At 58.5% G+C, this 24,525-nt stretch overlaps 1 protein-coding gene across 3 annotated transcripts; it reads left to right on the top strand.

Annotated features, from left to right (window-relative positions):
• Positions 1-730: 730 nt before the first annotated feature.
• Positions 731-24,525, top strand: SLC29A4 (solute carrier family 29 member 4). 3 transcript variants are annotated; one of them, XM_032872760.1, is made up of 12 exons: positions 731-764; positions 968-1,056; positions 14,383-14,553; positions 16,926-17,057; positions 17,253-17,366; positions 17,761-17,889; positions 19,257-19,331; positions 20,866-21,113; positions 21,715-21,850; positions 21,932-22,119; positions 23,040-23,280; positions 24,386-24,525. In XM_032872760.1, exons 3-12 carry the CDS (start codon positions 14,394-14,396, stop codon positions 24,523-24,525), a joined length of 1,563 nt encoding a protein of 520 aa, XP_032728651.1. In that variant the 5' UTR covers positions 731-764; positions 968-1,056; positions 14,383-14,393. The 3 variants fall into 3 exon arrangements, with proteins under 3 accessions (XP_032728651.1, XP_032728652.1, XP_032728653.1); XM_032872761.1 differs by lacking the exons at positions 731-764; positions 968-1,056 and adding an exon at positions 10,888-10,944; XM_032872762.1 differs by lacking the exons at positions 731-764; positions 968-1,056 and having other exon boundaries at positions 14,529-14,553; positions 16,910-17,057.

Below are 24,525 nucleotides of genomic sequence, written 5' to 3'. Positions count from 1 at the left end.
TTACTGCTGATCCTGCCAAGCGTGGCTCAGGGCCACCGTGCACTGACCTCAGGGCCAGCGGGCTCGACGGTCGGCACGTGTCATTCACGTCATTAGCAACGATCCTGTGATGCAGCCACTGTCGGGACCTCCTCTTGGCCAATGAGGCAAGTGAGCCCTGCTCAGCGGTCCCACGGCTAGGAGGCAGAAGGCCCCGGGCTGGACTCAAATTTGTCTGATGACGAGGCTCAAACTCAAGCTTTCTGCTCACCCGAGCGGAGGAAAGGACAAGGCGTCGGGGGACAGTCTCCAGGGACCTTGATGAGGAACCAAAGGGTCCTGGGTGAGGTGGCCCCCCTCTGTCTCTCTCTGCCGTCTCCCGGTTGGTGATCTCACCGCACACGAGGCCCCCAGACGTGGCAAGCAGCTCACGGAAATGTCTAGACCCGTAGCCCCCTCAACAGATGTCCTCCATCCAAGGAGCGGCGCCTCTCACTCGCCTGACCTGCCTGGGTTGGTGAATTACCATCTTTATAGTCAGAGGAAACAATAAAGCTATTTTCAGTCTGGGAACAAAACGAATCCAATGGTAGATAAAACCCCAGAAGCTGGTGCTGGGAAGGCCGGAGCTGTCCTCGCTGTCAGCTTCCTGTGTTTCCTCTGCCTGGGAGGGGCCGCGTCTACACCACAGGGGGTGGGGGTGTGCAGGCAGAGAGGGGAGGCGGGTGGGCCGTCTTCTGAGGTTGTGGCAGCTGTGCAGCCCCCATCGGCTCTACAGAGGGCAGGTAGTGAGGTCCAGAGAGGGTGAACTCCCCGCCCTGGGACACACAGACTGTGGGCTCTAGGGAGCCCTCCCCATGGCCCCCCGCGACTGCTCCAGTGTTTTCTCGGCGCTTGGGAACAGATGGCTCCAATTCCCACCCACGGAAGCCAAACATTTTCCCTGGTTACCCTGCTAATTTGCTCACAAGCCTCCTCTTGTAAATAGAGAGTACAAAGGCTCCCGCGAACAGCGTGCCCGACCAGCAAATTCCGAGTCCACCGGAGAGGCCTCCGACGGAGCGCAGCAAGCCCCAGGTAAGGCCCAGGTGTGGTGCAGGTGTGGCCCGGAGCCCCGGGGGCCGCAAGCAGGGTACCCACTCGAGGTGCAGACAGGCGCGGGGCTCCAGCCCTGCTTCTGCCCCTTCTGCCGAGGCCGGCTGGGAAAGCCCGGGCCAGCCTCTGGGGCTCCCTGGCATCCTTCTCTCATCTGTGAAATGGGCGTGAGAGCAGCGGGACGCGAGACAGCGTGTAGGGGCTGCGCGAACAGGCTGGTGTCACTCTGCCCTCCCCGCCCCCCATGGACAAGAGTCCACTTGTGAACAGCCCCTTTCACTTCTGGAGACCCCCGCCCGCCCCAGGCCCAGCCCTGTGCCAAGACACAGAGAGCAGGTTAGCTGTGTGATGCTCGCCAAATGCCTTCACCTCTCTGGGCCTCATCCCCACCTGTAAATCAGGCTGTCATCGCAGCAAGGGTTCTATGATGCTGGATACCCAGTGAGAGCTCCGGGTCATCCCTACCTCACCAAATTCAGGGGAGGCTCCCGGGAGGAGGGGACGGTGGCCCAGAGCCTTTGCAGACAAATGGATATTGATGGGGTAGAGGGGAGCTTGTGATGACATATGCACCCTCCAGGTAGAGGGAACTCTGTGAGTAAAGCTCGGGAAGGAATCGCCTCCCTGTGGGGGAGGGGACGCCACAGGAAAACCGGGTGTGGCTGGGGTGACAGGGAGGTGGCGCATGGGCTAGGTGGAAAGAGGAGCCAAAGGTTTGGACCCGGCAGGGAGGGTGGCGTCAGGGCTCCCTGCAGGTCCCAGGGTCCCCAAGCTTCCCCCACCCCCACCCCCACCTCACCCACAGCAGCCATAATGAAGAGCTCTCCCTGCTCAATGCTCTGGGAGCCAGGCCAGGCAGTTTCTGTCATCCTGGCCCGCCTCCAGCGGCAGCAGCCCCAGGAGCCTTCATCTCAGCCCGCTGGCCGACCTGGGATGTCCTGAGGGGTGGAGACCTGGGAGCCCACTTATGGCTTGGGGGCCCTGGTCCTCGAGCCTGGTCAGGGGGTGCCACCCCTTTGAGCTCCAGGCCTGGGTTGTCGGGGTCCCGGGCATGGCATAACACACAGGACAGACGGGGTGGCCGAGGAGGGACACCGTCAACCTGACTTGGCTGTGTGACAGGAGCCTCCCCGCTCTGTCCTAGCTTCCCCTCCCAGAGTCGCGGTGAGAATCTGAGCAGACCCTGGCCCCTGGCTGCTGTCTCTACGTGTCCACCCCCCTCCCCCCATCCCAACCCGCTCAGCACCACATGGATGTCTCTGCCCTCTCAGGAGAGAATTATGGGCTTTGCTTGTTTATTTGATTTGCCTTTTTAGCCCAGATGGCTGGGTCTCCTCTTCTCCCAAGCCTGACGTCGCCGTCCTTGCACAGAGACAGGGGCGGTGTGCTGGGCTGACTCTGTGTCCTCGCCGGGGGACGACAGCCAAGGGCCTTCTCCTCTCTGGGGCCGGCGCCTGGGCAACTCCAGGGGCCTATCTGTCCTCGGTCAGAAATAGGTTTTGCCGCCGTGGTCCCTGGGACCTCGGGTGCCTCCATAATCCCGTGTCCCGGGGCCACTGTGAGCATGAAACGCGGTACATATGTGGCCGAGAGCCTCCTTCCCCAGCGGGAGCCCCACCTCGCCACTCACATGCTGGCTTCTCCACCTCTAAAAGGGGGCCCAGGGGGCACCCCGGTCTGTGCAAGAATTAGAGGAGACGACTTTGGCGAAAGGTGGACATGGAGGAGCAGAGACCCCCGTCCCTCCCCGATCTGCTGAGCCCGGCCCCGCCGGCACGTCCATGGACAGCAGCCCACGCAGCGTCCCTCCCTCCGCCCTGCGGGGGCTCCCTCTCCCCCCTCCCCCCCCACCCCAGCTGTGTCCTGAACAGGCCCCAGGCTCTTGGCTGCGAGTACTGGTGGATGGGAAGATTCTAATGGGCTTTAAGTTAATAAGTTGGGACTAAATCAGGTTTGAGCTCTGTAGGAAGCAGATGGCGCTGCTGCGGTGGCCCAAAACAGCCGCGCAGGAGCCGTGCCGGGCAGGCCGGGGCACTGCGAGGCTCTCTTTATTCTTTCTCCCCTCCAACATTTTATTATGAACATTTCCAACATAAAGAAGATCCGCGAGAATGGGGCCGAGAGCGCCCATATGCTCGCTGTCTGTGTTTGCTCCGTTAGCTTTCTGGGACAGCTGCCCGCCCCCCTCGTCCCCCTCGCCAGCCACCAACCCATCTTGCTGTTTTTAAGACATTTCTAAGTCAGTGACAGACAACTTCACCGCTAAACATGCTCGTCATTAGCTAGAGGTCGATATTTGGTTTGGGTTTGGGTTTTTTTTTTTTTTTTTGGTTTTTTGTTTTTTGGTGGTTTGTTTTTTGTTGTTGTTTTTTGTTGTTGTTGTTTTTTGTTTGTTTTGGGGGGGTTTTTTTGGTCGGGGTTTCTTTAGGCAGAATTTACCAACAGTGAAATGTGCAAATGTAATGGGGACACCAGCTGAGTTTTGACAGATGCACACACTGTGTACAGTGAGCTCTGCCGAGATAGAGAACATCGCTGTCACCCCAGGTAGCCCCCTGTGCCCACCACAATTCCCGAGGGGGACCACCGTCTCCATTGCCTTAGATCCGCGTTGCCTCATCTAGAACTCCGTATGAATGCGTGTGTGCCCTTCTGTGCCCGTGACGCCTTTCCACTCGCTGCAACGCTCTTGAGATGCCTCCTATTGTTGGGGTGTCAGTCGTGTGATCCCTCTTATTGCTGAGAACTATGCCACGGTCTGGAAGGACCACCATACCGTCTAGGTACTCATCTCCTGCTGGGGGATACCTGCGCTGTGGCCAGGTTTTGGTGTGGACACAGCAAAATCTCCAAGGTGCCACTGTCCGGAGTAACAGACGGGGCTGAGCAACCCTTCAGGCTGGGCTCGAAACTTTCGGCGAGATGGGAAGGCTTCTGAGAATCATAACACTTGGACTCTCCTGGCTTAACTAGAAGTCTCCAAAAACCCTTAAGTGCCATGTCCCAGAGCCCCAAACAGAGAGAGGATGTCTCAGAACCATGTGCCTGTGCAGATTTTACCCACTGGAGAGTATTGCAATCTGATACACAGGAAGCCCACGAGGTTTTCAAGGAATCATATTGGCCTGGACTGAGCAGAACTGAGGCAAACCCCTGCTGGGGGGGGCCCGAGGCAGATCCCAGCACTACCTCCCGGCACCGAACTGGCTGTGCCACAGGGGCCCAGATGACGGGACAGGCATGCCACAGGCTCCTCCTGCATGCCCGGCCACAGCCTGTCACCTGCTGCATGGATGGGGCCTTTCTTTATTGGCTGCATTTTTCATCCTGGAAGGTGGCTTTTCTCCAAGGGAGTGTTGCTTACAGGATTGGGAAGACAGACATCAACTAGCAGAGACCTCACTGGTATCAGTGAGGCCCAGGTGTCACTGGCAGTGACAGCAGGCCTGGCCCCAAGCCTTGCCCACCCTGGCACCCCCCGCAGGGAGCCCCTTCCTGGCACTGCACAGAACCCCCCAGAGTCAAAGATCAAAAATCACAAGGCTCAGCGTGGACCTACCAGCCGGGGACCTTTCTGGGCCTCACACATAACCTGGGCGAGGACGCTAATGGTCCCATGTCATAGGGGAGCCGGGAGATTTATTTATTTGCTTTTTGAGATTTCTGTGTTTATTTGAGAGAGAGAAAGACAGAGAACACACACAGTGGAGAAGGGGAGAGGGAGAGAGAGAGAGAGAATCTGTGCCCAGCACAGAACCCTTTGAGGGGCTTGATCTCACGACCCTGAGATCAGGACCCCAGCTGAAATCAGGAGTCATATGCTTAACTGACTGAGCCACCCGGGGAATCCCGGCCCCACTTCCTCCTTGACACCAAAGGTTCCTTCGTGCTCTGCAGAGCCCACAGCTGGATGGCAACCGAGGAAGTCTTCTGACCCAGCCAGCGATGGGGATGGCCCGCACCTCTCAGCTCTGAGACCTTCTCAGAGGCACCCACCCCTCCTACCACCAATGGCCCCTTGAGCCCCCACAATACAGCCTTGAACCCCCCCACACACCACCATCCTCTGCTCAAATCCTTTGGACACTGGGCAACATCAATCACAGGCCGGGACTTTGGCCCTAATCCAGACCCCAAAGGCTCTCCCGTTATTCCAGCCCCGGGGGTCCCTCTTCCCTGAGTCCTCCCATCACTCGGTGCCATCAGGAGCCAGGATGCGGGGAGCATGGGAACCAGGCAGGGGAGGCAGATAAGATGTCTATCTCCACATGTAAACACGTGTTTCATGAGAAACATGTATGCAGCAAAAGGCATGACAAATTGACCTGGGCTTGTAGAAATGGTGGAGAAACAGGAACATTCAGGAACACAGTTCTGTAGTTTGCTACATTTTCTTCTAGTCACTTCTCCATGTGGAGGGAATATTCTGGTTGTGTAATTGTGTAACCCGCACGTCCCACTTGAAAAAAGTGAAATGTAGGGGCACGTGGTTCAGTCAGTTAAGGGTCCGACTCTTTTTTTTTTTTTTAAGATTTTTATTTATTTATTTGACAGAGATCACAAGCAGACAGAGAGAGAAGGAGGGGAAGCAGGCTCCCTTAGAGCCTGATGCAGGGCTCGATCCCAGGACACTGGGATCATGACCTGAGCCCAAGGCAGAGGCTTGAACCCACTGAGCCACCCAGGTGCCCAAGGGTCTGACTCTTGTTCTCAGCTCTGGTCTTGATCTCAGGTCTATGAGTTTAAGCCTCACATTGGGCTCCTCACATGTTGGTGCTTACTTAAAAACAACAAAAAAAATTCAAAGCTTACAAAAGGCTACAGAAAATTTTTAATTAACTTGAATTTAAATTTTTTTTTAAAAAGGCTACAGTGAAAATAACTATCCCTTCTCTGACCCCAGCCCCACAGTCTCCTTTCTCCAAAGCAATCACTGTTACTGCCAACCTACCATCCTTCCAGAACAATCTGTGTGCAGGCAAGCACACCCGTGTATGCTCTCCCTCCCTTTGTAACACCATGGTTTTTTTTTTAAAGATTTTATTTATTTATTTGACAGACAAAGATCACAAGTAGGCAGAGAGGCAGGCAGAGAGAGAGAGGCAGGAGGAAGCAGGCTCCCTGCTGAGCAGAGAGCCCGATGCAGGGCTTGATCCCAAGACCCTGGGATCATGACCTGAGCCGAAGGCAGAGGCTTTAACCCACTGAGCCACCGAGGCGCCCCAACACCATGGTTTTTCACACTGCCTTAGGATCTCCAGAGAAACAGAGCCCATAGGTTCTGGTTTAGGTTTGGTATAAGGCACGAGATCAGAATCCAATTTTATTTTCTTTTCTTTTGTCTTCAGCTTGTCACCCAATGGTGACAAACACCATTCACACAATAGTCCATCTTTCTCTCACGGATACATCAAGCTGCCTTTGTCAGTGCATGAATTTGGGTTGACTTCTGGAACTGCCTTCTGTCCCCTTGATTGGCTCATCTCGTGAAAGTCTAGCCCACACTTGTGGGACGAGAGCTTTGTTTCAGGTGCGGTATCTCGACGTTTATCTCAAGGTGTTTATCTCAACGCCTTCTCCTCCTCCTCCTTCTTCTTCTCCTTCAGTCTTTTCTGGGCTCATTCTTGCAAATTCATTTTCCCGTATGAATTCCAGAAGCAGTTTATCTAATTCCAAAGGAAGGACATCTTGCTGTTATTTTTAATAGGATGATGTTAGATCAGAGGATCGGTTTAGAGAAATGACATGTTGGTCACACTTTTTAGTGTCTTCCTGCAGAAGAACGGGACATGCCTTTCTGTTTATTTTCTTCTGGGTGCCTGGCAGAGGTTTTTCTTTCTTTTTTTTTTTTTTTTTAAATGTCCTTTTACAAGTTTTTCGTCTGGGTATTGGACGTTTCTAATTAAGATTACTCCAGGGATAGGGGCTGCCTGGGTGGCTCAGTGGATTAAGCATCCGACTCTTGATTTCAGCCCAGGTCATGATCTTGGGGTCGTGAGATCGCGACCCACATAAGACTCTGCGCTCAGCGGAAAGTCCCCCTGAGAGTCTCCCTCTCCCTCTGTGCTCTCTTTCTTTCTCTCAAATAAACAAATAAATCTTTTTTTAAGAAAATAACCTTATTCCAGGGATTTTTATCTGTTGGGTTGGCGATGTCAAAGAATCTTTTCTTTCATTTCCTTTCTCTGATTGTCTCTCGCGCCTCCAGTGGGAGAGCTGCAGAAATCCCTCAAAAGATTTTCATCTTGGTCCCTTGGCTCTTCCAGCCATATAATCCTGTCACCTACAAAGAACAATCATTTGACTTCTCTTTTCCGATTTTTAAACGTCTTACTTATTTCTCTTGTCGAATGTTACCAGTGAGGACTCGGACATGGGAGAGGGCAGAAGGGCAAAATACCAGAGTTACCCCAATCTTGCTTCTCGTGTTTCAAAACCTGTGTCTTTGACTTGCCATCCACATAAAAGCCCACTAATTCCCATTTCATTAGGGTCCGTAAATAATTAGGAATAGATGTTGTCTTTTACCAAAGGCCAGCCAAATGTGGTATTTTACTCATTTTTAGTGTCCGTATCCATGACCATGTGTTTTTTCTTTGATCCGTTCCTACGACGCGTGATGGCAAAAGCATTCTTTACATGAGATCATCCCTGCATGTACCACGTGGTCGAGCCTGCTAAAGTCAGCAGATTTTGTTAGCTACCATCTCACTGAGGATTTTATATGGCTATTCACAGGTGAGACAGGTCTGTTGTCTTCCTAGAGAAACCTGTCAGGTTGAAGAAGCTCTTTTTTTTTTTTTCCCCAGGCTGTGTCTCCTTTTTTTAAAACTTTAGTAAAATTCTGCAGTTCTGCGAACTGCAGTTCTGCCCAACCAAGCCTGGGATTTCGAGCAGAGGGGACAATCAATCTTCAACAGAATCTTCTAGGTCCTGTCTAGTAATTGTTCTAGGTAGATTCCTTTCTCTTTTGGGAGCAGCTTGCCTGCTCGTTTTTATTTTCCCAGAATATCATTTTACCCATTTTTTAATTTTGTTTTTATTTTTTTTAAGATTTTTTATTTCTTTATTTAACAGAGAGAGAGATCACAAGTAGGCAGAGAGGCAAGCAGAGAGAGAGGGGGAAACAGGCTGCCCGCGAAGCAGAGAGCCTGATGCGGGGCTCGATCCCAGGACCCTGAGACCATGACCTGAGCCGAAGGTAGAGTCTCAACCCACTGAGCCACCCAGGCACCCCGATTTTACCCATTTTTTTAAAAACATGTTGTGGCCTAGATGCCAAGTGTCTTTTGTTTTCCTTTCCATTCCCTGTTTCTGTGTCCCTAACCACTTTCTCCCCACCGGTTCCACGGTCTGGGGGTACCTCAGAATCGTACATCCCAGGGGCGACTTAGGACTCCTCAGTGTGGTTACACAGACGTCTACTGGCTTCCCTGGGTCTTTCAAATATAACAATCACATTGTCTGTCCCCCGCCACGATGACTCTAACTTACCCACTTTCCTGGGGTAATGGGGCTGTATTTGCAAAACTTGGCTGTTATAACATACATCTTTGGGTACAAAGCCTTTTCTGTATTTAGAATTATTTCCTTGGGCTAGATTTTCTGGATCAAAGGGAAAGCATGTTTTTTAGGCCAATTTACTTTCCAGAAGGGTTGTTGCAATTTGCACTCCCACCAGCGACCGAGGATTAAAAACCCAGGTTGGGTCATACTTCTTCCTCCAGCTGAACCACTCTGGGGGGCTCCCAGCCCTTCCCACTGACAACAAGACCCCCCGCCTCCTCGGGCTGGGTTTCTGCCCTGACCTCACCTCCCATCTCTCACCAGAAGGTTCTTCCTGACTTTCTTTCTGCTCTTGAATATAATGAGCCTTTTCTGGCTCCCAGACTTCACCCTGGCCGTTTCCTGCACCCAAAACATTCTTACCACAAACCATCCCACAATGGGCTCCTTTCCATCACTCCGTTCAGGTGTCACCTTCCCAGAATGGCCCTCCATGACCACCAGGCGATGATGCCCAACCCAGTCCCCAGAGTCACACACTAGGCCACCATTCTGTCCTATTGTCTTGCCAGCATTGGATGCTTCCCAAAGTGTCTGTTTCTTTGTTGCCAGTGTCCCCCATTAGACTGACCTGGGGGCAGAGACCCCCCCCACCAACGTGTCCCCAGTATCTAGGGCAGCGTGTCACACACACTGAATAATTTTTCTTTACACCCAGGAAAGCTCCTCGGCATGGCTTCCTGCATAGGCCCTTTCAAAGCTCCAGACCCACGGAGGAAGCACGAAGCTTGTTTACTTTAAAATCAGTCATTTTGGGCACCTGGGAGGCTCAGTCGGTTAAACGTCTGCCTTTGGCTCAGGTCATGATCTCTGGGTCCTGGGATGAGTACCGCCGCATCCAGCTCCCTGCTCAGCGGAGGGTCTGCTTCTCCCCTCTCCCTCTGCCTGCCTCTCTGCTTGCATTCTCTCTCTCTCTCTCAAATAAATAAATAAATAGATCAATCACTTCGATCAGCTGGCCATCTCCCCTGTTCAAACAACACGAGACGATGGTCTCAGGCTGAGGATCCAGACAGAAGTCAAGCAGGGGCTTACTCGCAGGGGGCTGACAGTCTTTCAGAAGGGGCGGGCTAGGCTTTGAGAAATGATGCCAACCACAGCTCTGGGCTGACTGCTGGGTGGCAGAGGTGGCTCTTACCCCAATAGGAGGAGCAAATCTGCTGGGAAGCGAGGGCAGGCATCCAGGCAGGAGCCTGGTGGGGGCCTTAGCAGCCACTTCCTCTGACCCCATCCTGGTGGCCCAGTCTTGCGTGGGGAAGGGGCTCGCCTGATTCCCACAGACACAGTTCCCAGCCCTGGCAGGACCCAGGACCTGTCCACCTCTAACCTGGGTCCTGTTCTCACCTTGTAGTAGGACCTCTTTCCCTGCATGGACATCCCCCTCCATCACTGGCTCATGTCCTCTGCCAGGGACCCTGCGGGTTCCTCTCTGCAATGTCCCCTGAGCTTCCACAGTGTTTCTCTTAAACCACATTATAGAAGAGTAAACTGAGGGTCCAACAGAAGTGTGCGAGCTGGGACCCTCAGCCCTGAGAGACGTTTATAATTCCATCCCCCTGGGAGAAAACCGAGGCTCTCAAGCTGGGGGGAGGAGACACTGGGCAGGTGTGGGGACCATGCGAGGGAGAGGCACAGGGGTTGAGTCAACCCCTCGACCTGGCTGGAATCCGGGCACCTCACGGTCTCCAGCCCACGGACTCCTACTCATCCTTCAAAACTTTGAGTCTGGCCACCCGCGTGACCTGTTGCACCCACTAATCTGGGCACGGCAGGCCCGCCCCCTCCCCAGAGGACCCAGAGCGGGAGGAGGTTGGCACGGGGGTGGTGGGCCTCCACACCCATGAGGGGAGGTAGTGGGCTATATCAGTGGGGGTGGCGGGCTACATGCGACGCAGGGCACCCCGGGGGTGGCCGGGTGCCACCACGCCCCTCCCTGGGGTATGGGGGCGATGACCTCAACCTTGGCCCCGCCCCCTCCTCTGCGGGCTCCCAGGGATAGGCAGGGCGGGGGCGGGGCTCCGCGCGGGGAGGGCGGGGAGGGCGGGGCAGGCAGGCGGGGCCCTGCGTGGGGGGCGGGCCAGGGCGGAGCGCGGTAGCCCCCGTCGCGCTTGCCGCTGCGGCTGCGCCCCCCGGACACGCTCGCCGACCCGGGCCGGGCGGACAGCGTGCTCTGCGGAGGACGCGGGCTGCGCCGGGCCGGAAGCGCGGAGCGTGGGGCGCGGGCGCCCAGGGGTCCCGGCGCGGGGGCGGCGGGCACAGGCTGGGCCGAGCGCGCCGAGGACCCCGGGGCCCGGCAGTGCCGAGGTAAGCGGTCACCGCGGAGGTGGCGGGCGGGGACGCGGATGGGCTGGGACGCGGAGACCTGTCGGAGCCTTTGTCTGCGGCGCGCGCGGCCCCACTCCGGGCCCCCTCCCCCTCCGCGCCGGCTCGGGGCAGCTGAGTCCCGGAGCGGGGGCACGTGGCTCCGGGGACCCCGAATCTCCCACCCCACCCCATCCTTTTTCTGGGAAGAGGGTACTCCTACCCTGCCTGCCCCATCGAGCATCTGGACCGGGCCAGCGCCCCCGCCCCCACCCCGTGCCCAACAGCCCGTTTGAGAGCGCAAGACCCAGACCCAGGAGAATGGCCAGTGATCCCAGGCCATGCCCAGGTCTGAGAACCACCTCCCTCCGTAGGCATGCCCAAAGGGTCCTTCCACCTGAAGTTCCTCCCTGGACCCCCTCCTCTGCCCAATCTCGCCTCTTTCCCCAGCCAGCTCCCTCCTAGCTTTTGGAAAAGCCTCTGTAAGAGGCAGGGCCTGTGCCCAGAGGTCACCTCATGGTGGCCTGGGGAGTCTGTCTGTTGCCTAGGGGTGCAGGGCTGGGAACCAACTTTGTTGCTGATAGGGCCACACAGACAGAAGAAGCCTGGGGGATGCAGGGTGCTGCCAGCCCTGGGACCCGCAGAAACCGAGGCCAGGGAGGAGGGGGTGGGTCTGGGCTGTAGGAGCTGCCGCCAGAGCCTTTGGCCAGTGCCTTCACCTCTCCAGCGGCAACTGCAGGAAGGGGGTGGCCTGGGACCTTGAAACCCCTTTTTCTGTGGGCAGAACCAGCAGGGAGTAGTTGGGCAATGTGTGGGCTTGGCTGTGGGGGAGCAGCAAAGAAACTCAATAGGTCTAGGGACAGGGGGCCAGGGACATCCAAGGGGGTCCTGCTGGCTAGGGCTTGTGGCCCAGGATGAGTATGAGGCCTAAAGAGGGCCAGCGGGCAGGCTTTCCAAATCGAATTCAGATTCCTTGGGCCATCTAGGGGGACACGCTGTAGAAGGGTCAGCCTGGCCTTGCGGGCACATTCAGGAGCAGTGTCCTCTCAGTCAGAGGTGAAATGGGGGTGCCAGAGGTGCTCAACCTGGCTGGGACTCTAACGCGAGCTGCGTGACCTCTGGCCTTGGCTCTCTGTGCAAACTGGGGGCCCGTGAGCCTGGGTTTAATGATGGCTGGGGTCAGGAGCCCGCTCAGGCCCACAGCAGTGCCCGGATTTTGACCCCCCAGCCACCCCCACCCCAATTTGTGAAGTACTGTCTCACCTTCCTTGTCCACAACAGGGAGGGAGGGAAACTGAGGCTCATGGGTGTGCATGGTGGGGTCCTGGCAAGGTGGGGGGAGCAGAAAGGAGCCTGTGCACTATTGGATTTTTATTTTTTTAAGATTTTATTTATTTACTTATTTATTTGACACAGAGAGACAGAACACAAGCAGGGGGAGTGAGAGAGGGAGAAGGAGGCTTTCTGCCAAGCAGGGAGCCTGATGCGGGGCTCCATCCCAGAACCCTGGGATCATGACCTGAGCTGAAGGCAGACAATTAATGACTGAGCCACCCAGGTGCCCCCAGTTTTGGATTTTTAAACCCACGTGCATGTCCTTAAATTTTACCTCAAGAGGCACAGGAGAGGAGGAGGAATGGGCAGGGGTAGGAGCTCATCAGGCTCCAGGACGTGGGTGTAGAGACTGAGGGGTCTGGGAGGGAGCGAGTTGGCCTAGGAGAGGTGGAGACGAGCCACCTCAGTGCTCCCCGCAATTCTAACACCAGTGAGGTCATGCCTAGAGGCCTGGGGCTGCCACAGGGGAAGCCAGAGCCCCCTGCCCACAGGTGGGCCCCGGAGCAGCACGTGGGCACAGCGGCTGAGGTTGGCATCATGGGCGGCAGCCGCCTGCCTCCCGGATGAGCCAGAGGGAGGAGTGGGGCCACCTCTGGGCTCGATGCTGAGCACGTCCGCCTTCCTGGGTGGTGTGGCCAGGCGCAGCCAGGGCACTGCGTCTCGGGAAGCTTTGCAGAACAGGGGTCAGGGGTCCGGGTTTCGGGCATCCTCCGGGGCTGGGCTTATGCCCTGCGTGGACTGCGGGGGGTAGTGTTCCACTGCTGTAGACCACTGTGGCGCTGGCTCCTTCCCCAGCCTTCCTGTCTGCCCGGGAGGCCTGGAGCTCTGAGCCTCCTGTGTGGGATCCTGCCCAAGGCCACGGTCATTCAAACCAGGCCCAGCTCTGTCCTAAATCCCACCTGGTACCCCCAGCTCCAGATGTGGCAGGAGGCCCAGGTCTGGGGGACACTCAGGAAAAGCACTGAGCCGACTGGGGGTTACGCCTGCCTCGCAGCCCCCGGACGGAGAACCCCGGACCCTCTTCTCTCTGCTCGTGGGTGTCCATCAGCCCAGGCAGTCCCCAGCTGGCAGAACCAGTTCCACCAGTCCCTGGACCAGCCTGGAAGCAGGACAGCTCCGGGCTCCAGGGCCCCGGTAAAAACTCTGTGGAGAGTGGGAAAGGTGGGAACGCGGGGCCAGCAGGAGGCACTCGGTAATGGTCAGCACGTCAGGCCTGGAGGCTGGGAGCGGGTAAACTGAGGCAGGAGTGCGGGAGGAAATGAGACAAAGCAGGAGCAGGCAGAGGTGGAGGGGTGGGGACAGGCGACTGCAAAGAAGATCGGGGCAGTCCCAGCACGTGGGATCCCTCGGGAAGTGGGCTTTCTGCTGGCCTCTTCCGTGGGCGCTCCGCACACGCTCATGGTGGGGGTGTCTAGGGGCCACACTCAGGGCCCAAGGCTCTGATGTTGCCTCTGTCTCGGATTCCCTGGGAGGAGCTGCAAGGAGATAAATGGTTAAAAATCATTAGAAACACAAATTGCTGGGCTTGACTGGCCCAGTTGCTGGAGTGTGGGATCTCAGGGTTGAAAACTCGAGCCCCACGCTGGGTGCACCGATTACTTTAAAAAAATAAAATCTTAAAAAAAGAAAAAGAAAAACGGAGAACTCTTTTAAGGGAGAAAAGAAACCCCAAGACTGCCCCCGTCCCCAGCCCAGCTCCCAGTGGGGCTGTCTCTTCATTGCGGATGAATTAGCTTCCTTTCTTTTAAAGGCAAAGGTAGTAGACATGAAGCATGAGAAACTGAGGCGAGACCGGAGGAAGGACTTCCTGCCCCAGAGCGGGGCACCGCAGTGCTTCACAGTGTCCCGTGGGCCTGGGCCTGGGTCGGCACGGCCCCCCCCTTACTGTCTGTGAGACTGCGGGGAGGGCGCCCTCGAGGCTCGCGCTGTGCCCCCGGCTTCCTCCTCCGCCCCATCTCTTACCCTGCGTGCCACTGTGCCACCCGCGTGGGGCTCCCTGTCCCCTGTCCCGAGATGGGAATGGCGTGTGGCCACCAAGCCGCAGGGGCACGGCGGTGGCCGGGGTCCCCCGTGTTCCCTCAGCCCGTCTCCTCCCCCTCTCTGCAGCCCAGGCTGCCATGGGCTCCGTGGGCAGCCAGCGCCTCAAGGAGCCCAGCGTGGCGGGCACGCCGGAAAGGAGCGTGGTGATGAGCTTCAGCTTCGACACCTGCCGGCCGGAGGAGGAGGGGACAGCGGGGACGACTCAGCGCCCGGGCGTCCCAGGTTTCACGGACTCTGGTAAGTTGGGGGGGGGACAAGCTGGGATGGGTAGCGAGAACCCTCGCAGAGCCTTGGTGGGGGGTTCCTTAGCACAGGGCATGGCGTCTATCAGGAGGTGTCTGCTGCGGGGACAATCAAGCCAATGTCTTTGTCGCTTTGGTCACCTTCGCTGGCCTCCCTTCAGTGGAGATGGGCAAGGGCCTGAAGGGAGAACCGATGTGAGGTGCGAAAACTTAATTTTCGTCCTGGCTGTGTGACCTTGGATAAGGGCCTAAACCTCTCTGAGTCTCCGTTCTCTCACCTTGAGAAAATGGGCCAGTTACCTCTGCGACCAGACTTGCTGGGTAGAGGGCCGCGTGCAGGGCTGATGCTGGACAAGTTTGGGTTCAGCTCCTTTCCTCTGGCAGCTTGGGCACTTTGGGCAAGTTACCGTTGTCTGGGCTTTGGTTATGTCTTCTATGAAAGGGGAACGGTCCAGGAGCCATGTTCAGTGTAGCCCCAGAACATGGCTTAGGGCTGTCCCTGTGCTCGGGAGACCCCTGTGATAGCTCATTTTGGGGCGGTTCTGGTTTATGCTGGCACGGTTCCAGGCTCAGGAACTGGGGCTTGTTCTCTGGTTCCAGCCCCTCTCTCTGCACGTGGGAAGCAGAGGTCCTGCTGGCCAAGCCCTGCAGCGGGTTGCTCCCCCATGCCTCGGCAAAGCCAGCTCTGGGCCTGTCCCCAAGGTGCTAGACGTCCCCTGGCCTGGCATGGCACTAACTAACCAGTGGCCATGGCCCTGGCAGCTGGTCTGTGGGACCACAGAAGCAGATGGTGGCCATGGCAGTTGTGGTTTTAACTATAATGGCCTTGGTGACAGTCACTGGGTCCCTCAGGGTTCAGCCAAGAAACAGAGCCAGTAGGAGAGACATGGACAGTAGACAGGGTTGTACGAATGATCCAGGTGTAGATATATGTACCTGCATATGGGTTTATTTCAGAACAGAAGCAACTACAGTGGAGCCTGGCCAAGTGGCCTGACGTCCATAAGGCAGCTGCTTCAGGAAACCCCAGGGGCCTGAGCTATTTAAGGTCTCAGCTCTGGGAAGACCTGAATGTCTTGCCTGATTAGGCCAGGCTCACCCAGGGCAATTTCCTTGTGATTCACTTAGAGTCCACTGAGGAGGGACTTTAATCCACAAAATCCCTTCCCAGCAGCCGCTCATTCAGCGTCAGATTGAACAACAACGGATTAGTTCAGCCTGCCAAGTGAACCCATTAAACTGACCCATCACAGTCCACCCCTTGCCCGGCTTGGCTCCCAAACACAGCTCTGTGACCATACTTAATCTCCAAGTAAAGACACTTGACAGAGTCCTGCCGCTGCCCAAAGCAACACAGCTAAGCCCCCTAGCACCCAAAACACGCCGACGCTTTCCCCGGAGGACGCAAAGCCCGGCGTGCCTCGTTCCTGTCTCTCCCTTGACAGCCCGTGATTCAAATACTGAGATTTAATACAAGCACATCCTCTGTTAGCCCGTCAGGTGATGAAGTGGACAAAACCCCAGCTTGGGGTGAATACACAGACAGACAGACAGACATATTCCTGTCGAGGTCAGGGAGGTCACGTGGCCATGGCTGGGGTTTATAACCGCCTTTCCCCGCTGCCCAGTCCGTAGCCTTTGCCGCCAGCTCCTCAGCCAGTAATGCTTCTTGGCCCAGTGGGGAGACCCAGACCTTCAGTTCTAAAGGTTACAGTCAGATCGTTCCGCGCTCCGTTGACTTCAGCCCCAGGGAGTGGAAGCCGTAAGAGGTGCCGTGAGGAGCCTCTTGCTTTGCAGACATGCTCCTGTTCTCTTCCATCCCCGACCTCCCCTTGGTAGTCAGGATGAACCGCCCCAGCCAGGACGCCGGCCCTCTTCTCTGCCTGTGGCTGGTGGCCATTTGGCTTCCCGGTCAATGGCACCAGCGTGTCTCCACACGGAAGCGTTTCTCCCTTGGGAATCTGGACCCTGCCCTGGGGCCAGCAGCCTCGGGGCACAGGGGCGGGAGGCGGCTGCGTTGTTAGCGGGTCTCTGAAGGTCCTCCAGGGCGGTCCCACTCCCGCGTCCACGTGCGCGCTCCCTGGACACCCGAGTGCTGATGGGAGGACTCAGCCCATGAAAGCACAGGCAGGATCCTGGGGTGTCTCACCTTGGCTGAGTCTTCCAACAGCCTTTCTGCCACATTGGTGATGGCCGTGGGGGGTTGCCGGGATAGCTCTGACAGTGAAGGGGGGCGGCGTAGCCACAATGCCGGTGGAGAGGGCGGCCACGACCATGGTGGTTATAGGGATGGCGGTGCTACTCCTGGCACAGTGGCCAGGGCTTCGAGGGGTCCGTCCCCCTCTGACCAGCTGCCTCTGGCTTCAGCGGTCGATGAGCCGGTGCCCAACGACGGCTACCACGCCATCTACTTCGCGATGCTGCTGGCCGGCGTGGGCTTCCTGCTCCCCTACAACAGCTTCATCACCGACGTGGACTACCTGCACCACAAATACCCAGGTGGGTCCCCCGCGCCCCGCCCTGCCCCAGCCACAGGCCGGCCACCACCCTCCCGAAACTCTGCTTGGGGAGCCTCTGACTCGGAGCAGCCACTCCCCATCTCTGGGCTGTCAGCCACTTTCAGGCACCTGGCGAGGAGGGGTGCGGAGAGTGGGGCTCTCCCTGAGCACCTGCCGGCTGCCCCTCCCCCCGCAGGGACCTCGATCGTGTTCGACATGAGCCTCACCTACATCCTGGTGGCTCTGGCGGCTGTGCTCCTGAACAACGTGCTGGTGGAGAGACTGAGCCTACACACGAGGATCACCGCGGGTACGCTGCCTGCACACTTGGCCGGCCGCTCTCCTCCCCAGGGTCCCAGAGACTCAGTCTCCCCATGTGTGAAGTGGGCACGCCTCCTAGGAACATTACAGGGTTCGGCGTGTGAAAATAGGGTCCAGGCTTTTGTGCACCCCCACACCGTGTCATGGAACCCTGCCTGCTCTTCCCTGTTCCTTATCCTCTTCATGGCAACGTCCAGTTTCAAGGCCCAGCCCAAATGGTGCCTCCTCCAGGAAGCCTTCCAGGCACTTGTAAAATGTCCTCGGCCCTCTCAGTATTAAGAAAGGCAGACAGGGCACTTCTGAGGGGGCTCTGCAGGAAGGGTGGGACGAGGGGAGACCCCAGCCCAGTGCCCACCGCCCACCTCTCTGGCCTCTCCCCCTAGGCTACCTCTTGGCCTTGGGCCCCCTCCTCTTTATCAGCATCTGTGACGTCTGGCTACAGCTCTTCTCTCATGACCAGGCTTATGCCATCAACCTGGCCGCTGTGGGCACCGTGGCCTTAGGCTGCACAGGTAGGAACCTGGGCCGGGGTGCGGGCAGGGCGGGGGGGAGGGGTGCTTCCAAGTACCCTGCGCTTCCAGAACCATCCTGCCCATGCCACCATGCCACCCTGCCACCAGGTTTCACTTGGACAGTAGCTTTCTAGCTTATCTTTTTAAGTTTTTAAAACTATTTCAAGCCTACGGAAAGCTTGCTGGACTAGCGTAAGGAACCCCCATAGACCTTTCATGTCAGCTTGCCTGTGGCTGATGTCTTGTCACACAGGCTTTCTCTCTGTCCCCTGTCACACCCATAGATACATATACGTTTCACCCCTGAATACATATATATATAAAATAATCTGTGTTTTCACCTTACGCCATGTGGGAGTTGCCTAGATACTAACGGTCGAGGGTGTATTTTCTAGAAGGTAGGATGTTTCTTCCATCGCCACGTTACGGCAGCCCGAGTCGGGAAGCGTGACACTGCACAGCGCTATTCTCTGTGACCGGTGTCCATGCATCACCTGTCGCCTTGATAGCACCCTTTATAAGCGTTCTGTTTCTGACCCAGGATCTGATCCGGGATCACGCCGTGTTCACGGTCACGTCTTTAATCCCTTTTAATCCCACGTGGTCCTCGGCCTTCTTCTTTGATGGCAGTAACGCTTGGAAAGGTCCTGGCCAGTTGCCTTGTACCCTTCCACACTCTCCGAGCAGAAAGAAATAGGTTGCATGCTATGAGCCAGTGGAGGCATTTGGGTGACCGTGTGTTTTTCAGTGAAGTCAGGGCTCCGGGAAACAGTGTCCTCAGGTCCATTTCGTTCTGTTGTTTTGTTAAAAAGCAGATGCAGGGAAGGGACAGGTGATCTAGTTTTCCTAGTTTGACCTTTCCGGTCTGTCCCATGTATACCATGGATTCGCTAACCTGTAGGGTCTGAGCCTGGGCGTCTTAACCCCCAAGACGCCGCTGAATTTCTAGAAGCTTGTTGGTTAGCATGAGAACAGGGAGGCCATGGTAACGCCAATCTCCATGGCTTCCTAGAACAAGACTTATTTCTGGCTCTCGCTGCGTGTCCCAACATGTGGACGGAGGCGAGGCTCCATGTGGTCGCTGGGAGCCGGGCCACTGTGGTCCCCATCTGTCACACGAGGCCTCTTCGGTCACTGCCACTAAGGGGAAGGAAACCCCAGAAGTCCACGGGGGCTTTTCTCTGCCTCGGCCAAATGTGACGTGTGTTGTTTCTGCTCGTGTTTCATTGGACAGAACTAGTCATGGAGCGTGGCCGGCCCGTGGTCCCTGGCACGCGCTGTTTGGTGGGCGGGGTGGGTGGAGCCCATCTCTGTGCCCGCAGGTGATGGTGGCATCTCACGGTTGCTTCTCTGTCTCTCCCCCCAAGTGCAGCAATCCAGCTTCTACGGGTACACGGGGATGCTGCCCAAGAGATACACCCAGGGTGTGATGACTGGGGAGAGTGAGTATCTGCAGCCCCCCCCAGGAGGAACCCCCAGTGAGGGGCTGAGCTCCGAGCAGGGGATGGGGACCACCATGTCCCCCTGCCTGGCGGATGGGGGCAGGGACTCCAGGCAAGAAGGGAATAGCTGTGACATGTGCACTTCCGTACGGGGGTGCAGACCTTTGTGATGGGAGACACGCGATCTGCTCCGAGCGGGGCGGGGTCTAGAGAGGCTCGGCGCGCTGGTGCAGCTGGGTGTTCTGTGTGTTTGTGTGTGCTGTATGTGGGGCTGGGGGGTTGGTGAGCCTGTCCAGACTACGCTGTTCTCTGAGCCCCAGACCTACGCACTGAGCCCTGCCCGGCACCCCCACTTGGCTTCTCAGACTCACTGTCCCAAGCCCCCCTCTTCAGTCCACCTGCCCCTGCTCAGCAAATGACAGCCCCAAACCCGAAGCCTACCCAGCACCCTTAGACTTGCTCTCCAGGCTGATCCCTGCACCCCAGCCCAGGGCAAGGTGGCCGTTCCCCTCTGGCCCTGCCAACCCCCACCCACGTATCAGGGCCCCTTTGCAGCACCTCCCTCCAGAAGTTCTCAGTCTCTTTCTGTGCTGGGCGGGGCTGGGTCCCGCAGTGCGGTCCAGGCAGAAAGCTGTCTTCGGGGTACTCTGCCCCCCCACACCATGTGGGGAGGTTGCTCAGATGCCCCCAGGGCTCCAAGCCTTAGGTCTGTGGGATTTGGTTCCAGGAAGGCCCGGGGCAAGCAGATCACTTCTGTGTGTTTTGTCACGGAGGTGAGCAAGGCGGCTGTCAAGTGGTGATTTGGGGTGGCTTGGGCGCCCAGTAACCCCACACCCTGGGAGCAGCCCACAGTGGTCATGGCCTGCTTCTGCCAGACGCTGCCCTGTGGCTCACGGTCACACCCCGCACCCACATCCTGCCTGCCAAGACCCCACTGCCCTCCCTTGTGATCTCGAGACCACGCCCACACCTGTCAGCTCCTGGTACGTGGACAAAGACCACTTATGCCAGCCCCTGCCGGGGCTGCTCCCCTTGAGCCTCTGCCTGCCCCCCGATCCTGCTGGGGGCTCCCCCTACCTTCACCTGCCCTGCCCCCTATCCTGCTGGGGGCTCCCCCCGGCCTCTGCCTGCCCCCCATCCTGCTGGGGGCTCCCCCCTAGCATCTGCCTGCTTCCCCATCCTGCATAGATGTTGGCATTTTTATGCGACTTATTTACAGCACCCCCCCATTGAGCGTTGGGGAGGTAGGACCTCGTTCCCCACTGCCCTACTGTATCCCCAGGGCTGGATGGTGCCAGGTACACAGCAGGTGCTGTATAAATGCTCTTGGGGTGTGAGTATGAGCAGACCACAGTGCCGGGGAAGAGTCTTCTGAGCAGGCGCATTCTGTGAACAGCTCCCTGCGTGTCTGGGGCCCGGGCCTGGGCTGGGGCAGGTGCAGGGCTGAGGCTGGCTGGGGGTGGGGCCAGGTCGGGGCAGGGGGCCTTTAAGTGGACTTTGGGGCCCAGGCCCAGCGCAAATGCTCCCCACCCAGGCACAGCGGGCGTGATGGCGTCCCTCAGCCGCATCCTCACCAAGCTGCTGCTGCCGGACGAGCGGGCCAGCACGCTCATCTTCTTCCTGGTGTCTGCCGGCCTGGAGCTGCTCTGCTTCCTGCTGCACCTGCTGGTGCGGCGCAGCCGGTTCGTGCTCTACCACACGGCGCGGCCACGCGACAGCCGCCCAGGCCGCAGAGCCGGCTACCTCGTGCACCACGACGTCGCCGCGGGGGACGTCCACTTCGTGAGTGTGCCGGCTGCTGCCGCCACCAGGTCCCGCCAGGCCCCCTGAGGCCACGCTGGGGTCTCGGGCTCCTTCCCACGGCCCTCCTCCCGTCTGCGGACCCGAGTCCTGAGTCTTGGCGGGCACAAGCCGTGCGGAGCCGTCCTGCGGGGCGGGGCGCCCTCTGGTGGTGGCGGGGCTGCATGGCCCCGGAGGGCCCAGGGTGGGCGCCCATAGGAGGGCGCCAGGAGGGTCGCATGGGGGGTTGGGGGGGCAGCATCCCTGCACCCGCGGGGCCCTCTGCACCCCACGGTGTCCTCAGCAGCGAAATCCTTGCAGACAGGGCCCAGTGCCCTGGGTGCTGCATGGGAAAGGCGGTCCTGATCCCGAGCCGTGGGGAGGGGCTGCGAGGTGTCCCAGTGCTGGCACAAACGGGGCCCCTCAGTGGTCGGGGAGGTTCCCCGAGAAGTGGCCTCTGGACTGAAACCTGACCTGTGTGGTGGGTAGCTGCAAAGATCCATAGGAAAGGCATTGGGGGCCAAGGGAAAAGCCAGGGCAGATACTTGGGGGACTGGAGAGCCCCTCCCCTCCCATAGCCCACCGGGCTCCATCCTCCCTCCAGGAGCACCAAGGCCCAGGCCTGGTCAATGGCGGGTCCCCAAAGGACAGCCCGGCCCACGAGGTGACCGGCGGGGGTGCCTACATGCGCTTCGACATGCCTCAGCCCAGAGTGACACGGAGCTGGCCCTCCTTCCAAGGTGGGGGCAGGGGATGGGGTGGTGGGGCTGTCCTCTGGGCATTGCCGGTGGCGCCCCCTGACCCCCGGCCCCCGCCCACAGCCCTGCTGCTGCACCGCTACACTGTGGCCCGCGCCATCTGGGCTGACATGCTCTCCATCGCCGTGACCTACTTCATCACGCTGTGCCTATTCCCGGGGCTCGAGTCTGAGGTTCGCCACTGTGTCCTGGGCGAGTGGCTGCCCATCCTCATCATGGCCGTGTTTAACCTCTCCGACTTCGTGGGCAAGGCAGGTTTGCAGCCCCTCCCCTGCCCCTGGGATAGGAGAGGGCACCTCAGGGTTGAGGTAGCAGAGCCCGGGGCCCTGTGGGGAGGGTCCTCGGGGAGGGGCCGGCCCTGAGCTGAGGACACCTGAGCTCCCGAGTGGGGAGGGGAGCAGCCAAACTAAGATGCCATCCCAGACAGCGTACCCCTCCCCCACCCCATGGGGGGCCCCAGTGACCCTGCAGGGCAGCTCCTCGCTGTTGGCGGTTCCCACAAAGGCTGGGGCTGACCTCATCCTTGTGTCTGTGCTCCCTAGCTAAGGGGCCTCTGGAGCAGCACAGAAAGTACTACCAGGGAGCAGGTCCCCTTAGGGGTCAGGAAAACGTGGGCACAGTGCCCTGAACTACAGGCGCAGGGCAGGGTTAGAGGTCAGGGTTAGGGTAAGCTCAAGATTGTCATCTCCAGGGCAGGCCTGATGTGGGCCGCCTTCTGGTGAAGGAACATGAGGCTCAGAGAGGTAAAGCCCTTTGCCCGAGGTCACACAGCAGCGTGGTCCGAGAAAGGAATCTGGTTCACGAGGGAGCAAGGCTGAGTTAGTGGGCTCGACCCCTAATCCGGCTATTTTCTGCTCCGCAAACAGTTGCAGGCACACCAGACGCTCAGGGCCTCATTTCTCAGGCAGGGTCAGGAGCCTGGAGGTGTGCACCCTGGGAAGGTGCGGGGGACGCGGGGGGAACCCATACAGTTCTCAGACGGAGGCAGAGTGTAGCAAGGACTGTGCGTTGCTGTAACAAGGGATTCGATGGATTGAGTGGTCACAGCTGACAGAGAACAGGGACACACCCTGGGCTGGGAGCCCCCAGGGACAGGGACCGGGTCTGGGGCCCGCAGTAGGGAGGGGCAGTGGGCTCGGGAGAGACCGTGAACGTGCCCGGCTCCCCACAGATCCTGGCGGCTCTGCCCGTGGACTGGCGGGGCCCCCACCTGCTGGCCTGCTCCTGCCTGCGCGTGGCCTTTATTCCCCTCTTTATCCTGTGCGTCTACCCCAGCGGCGCACCCACCCTGCGCCACCCGGCCTGGCCCTGCGTCTTCTCTCTGCTCATGGGTGTTAGCAGCGGCTACTTTGGCAGCGTACCCATGATCCTGGCGGCGGGCAAAGTGAGCCCCAAGCAGCGCGAGCTGGCAGGTAAGGCAGGGAAATAGAGGCCCACGGAACCCAAGGCCACGTAGCCAACAGGTGCGTCGGGGTTCCAAGGTCAAGTGGAGCTCAGGGAGCTCAGAGGGGCGGAACGTGCATCAGTCACTTATTCCTCCGGGCATCGCACAACTACTCTTGAGTCCCGACTGTGCTGGGCCCGGTTCCAGGCACCAGGGACCTGGGGCAATGATCCCCGTGCTTGTGGGGCGGACAGTCTCAAGGTGGCACGTGACAATACATGAAATGTGTTGAGTGGTGGACAGAAGCATGACAGAAAAGCCAAGCAGAGAAAAGGGATGGGGTTGTTGGGCTGGGGAATTTGCAATGTAAGCGGGGCAGTCAGGGAAGGCCTCCCCAGGGAGGTGAGCTTTGAGCAAAGAGCTGGAGGAGGTGGGGAGGGAGCCAGCCGTGAGGCAACGCAAGGGAACAGCCCTTGAGAAAGCCAGGGAGCAGAGCCCACGGTTGGGGGTCTGCCAGGGTAGGTAGGGGTGGGAGGCCCGAAGAGGGGCAGGACCAGAATGTGTGTTAAGACCCCTTCCAGTGCTGCCTGGACAGTGAGGAGGGAACAGCAGGGGTGGGGTGGGAGGGAAGAGGGAGGGCAAGCTCATCCAGACCGTAGGGGACAGGGGCTCTGAGAGGGCGGGTGCCGCGTCTCTGCAAGAAAGTGGTAGATGTTGGATTGGTTTTGATGGTAGAGCCCACAGGGCCGGCTGGTGGATTGGGAGACCAGACGTGACACAGGAATCGGGGGTCAAGAGGGAGTCCCCACGCTGGGGCTGTTCCAAGATCGCTGCCCACTGAGATGGAAGGGGTGTTGAGGGCACGAGGTCCTGCAGTGTGTTCTGGGCATGGTGGTTCGAGAAGCCCTTAGACGTCCTGGATTGTCCATGACAAGGAGGGATGTGGAGATGGGGGGCAGGAGACAAGTGGAGCAGCAAGGCCTGGGGACCCCGTGAATCCACTGGGGCAGAACAGTCCCCGGCTGGCCGCCTGTTCCACGCCCAAGGAGCCCGCAGCATGGACTCCGGGCCGCCGGGCTGGTCCTCTGAGCGCCCTTCCCTGCCCGCCGCCTCAGGTCCGGTGTCGTCCGCAGGGAACACCATGACTGTGTCCTACATGACGGGGCTGACGCTGGGCTCGGCGGTGGCCTACTGCACCTACAGCCTCACGCGGGACACTCCCAGCAGCTGTCTCCACACGTCTGCCAACTTCTCCTTCCCCTCTGGCCTCTGA

This window comes from Lontra canadensis, unplaced genomic scaffold (genome assembly GCF_010015895.1).
Source record: "Lontra canadensis isolate GAN:19392208 unplaced genomic scaffold, GSC_riverotter_1.0 scaffold45, whole genome shotgun sequence".
Classification (NCBI taxonomy): domain Eukaryota; kingdom Metazoa; phylum Chordata; class Mammalia; order Carnivora; family Mustelidae; genus Lontra; species Lontra canadensis.
Note: the sequence above shows the minus strand (reverse complement) of the source record. Positions and strands in the feature narration are given on the sequence as shown.

What these genes read in the sequence shown, in the direction of transcription:
- SLC29A4 (XM_032872760.1), top strand. Translation starts at nt 14,394, where the DNA reads ATGGGCTCCGTGGGCAGCCAGCGCCTCAAGGAGCCCAGCGTGGCGGGC. An exon ending in CGTGGCCTTAGGCTGCACAG is followed by an intron (nt 17,890 to 19,256) that starts GTAGGAACCTGG and finishes TCTCCCCCCAAG; the next exon opens with TGCAGCAATCCAGCTTCTAC. An exon ending in CCGCGGGGGACGTCCACTTC is followed by an intron (nt 21,114 to 21,714) that starts GTGAGTGTGCCG and finishes TCCTCCCTCCAG; the next exon opens with GAGCACCAAGGCCCAGGCCT.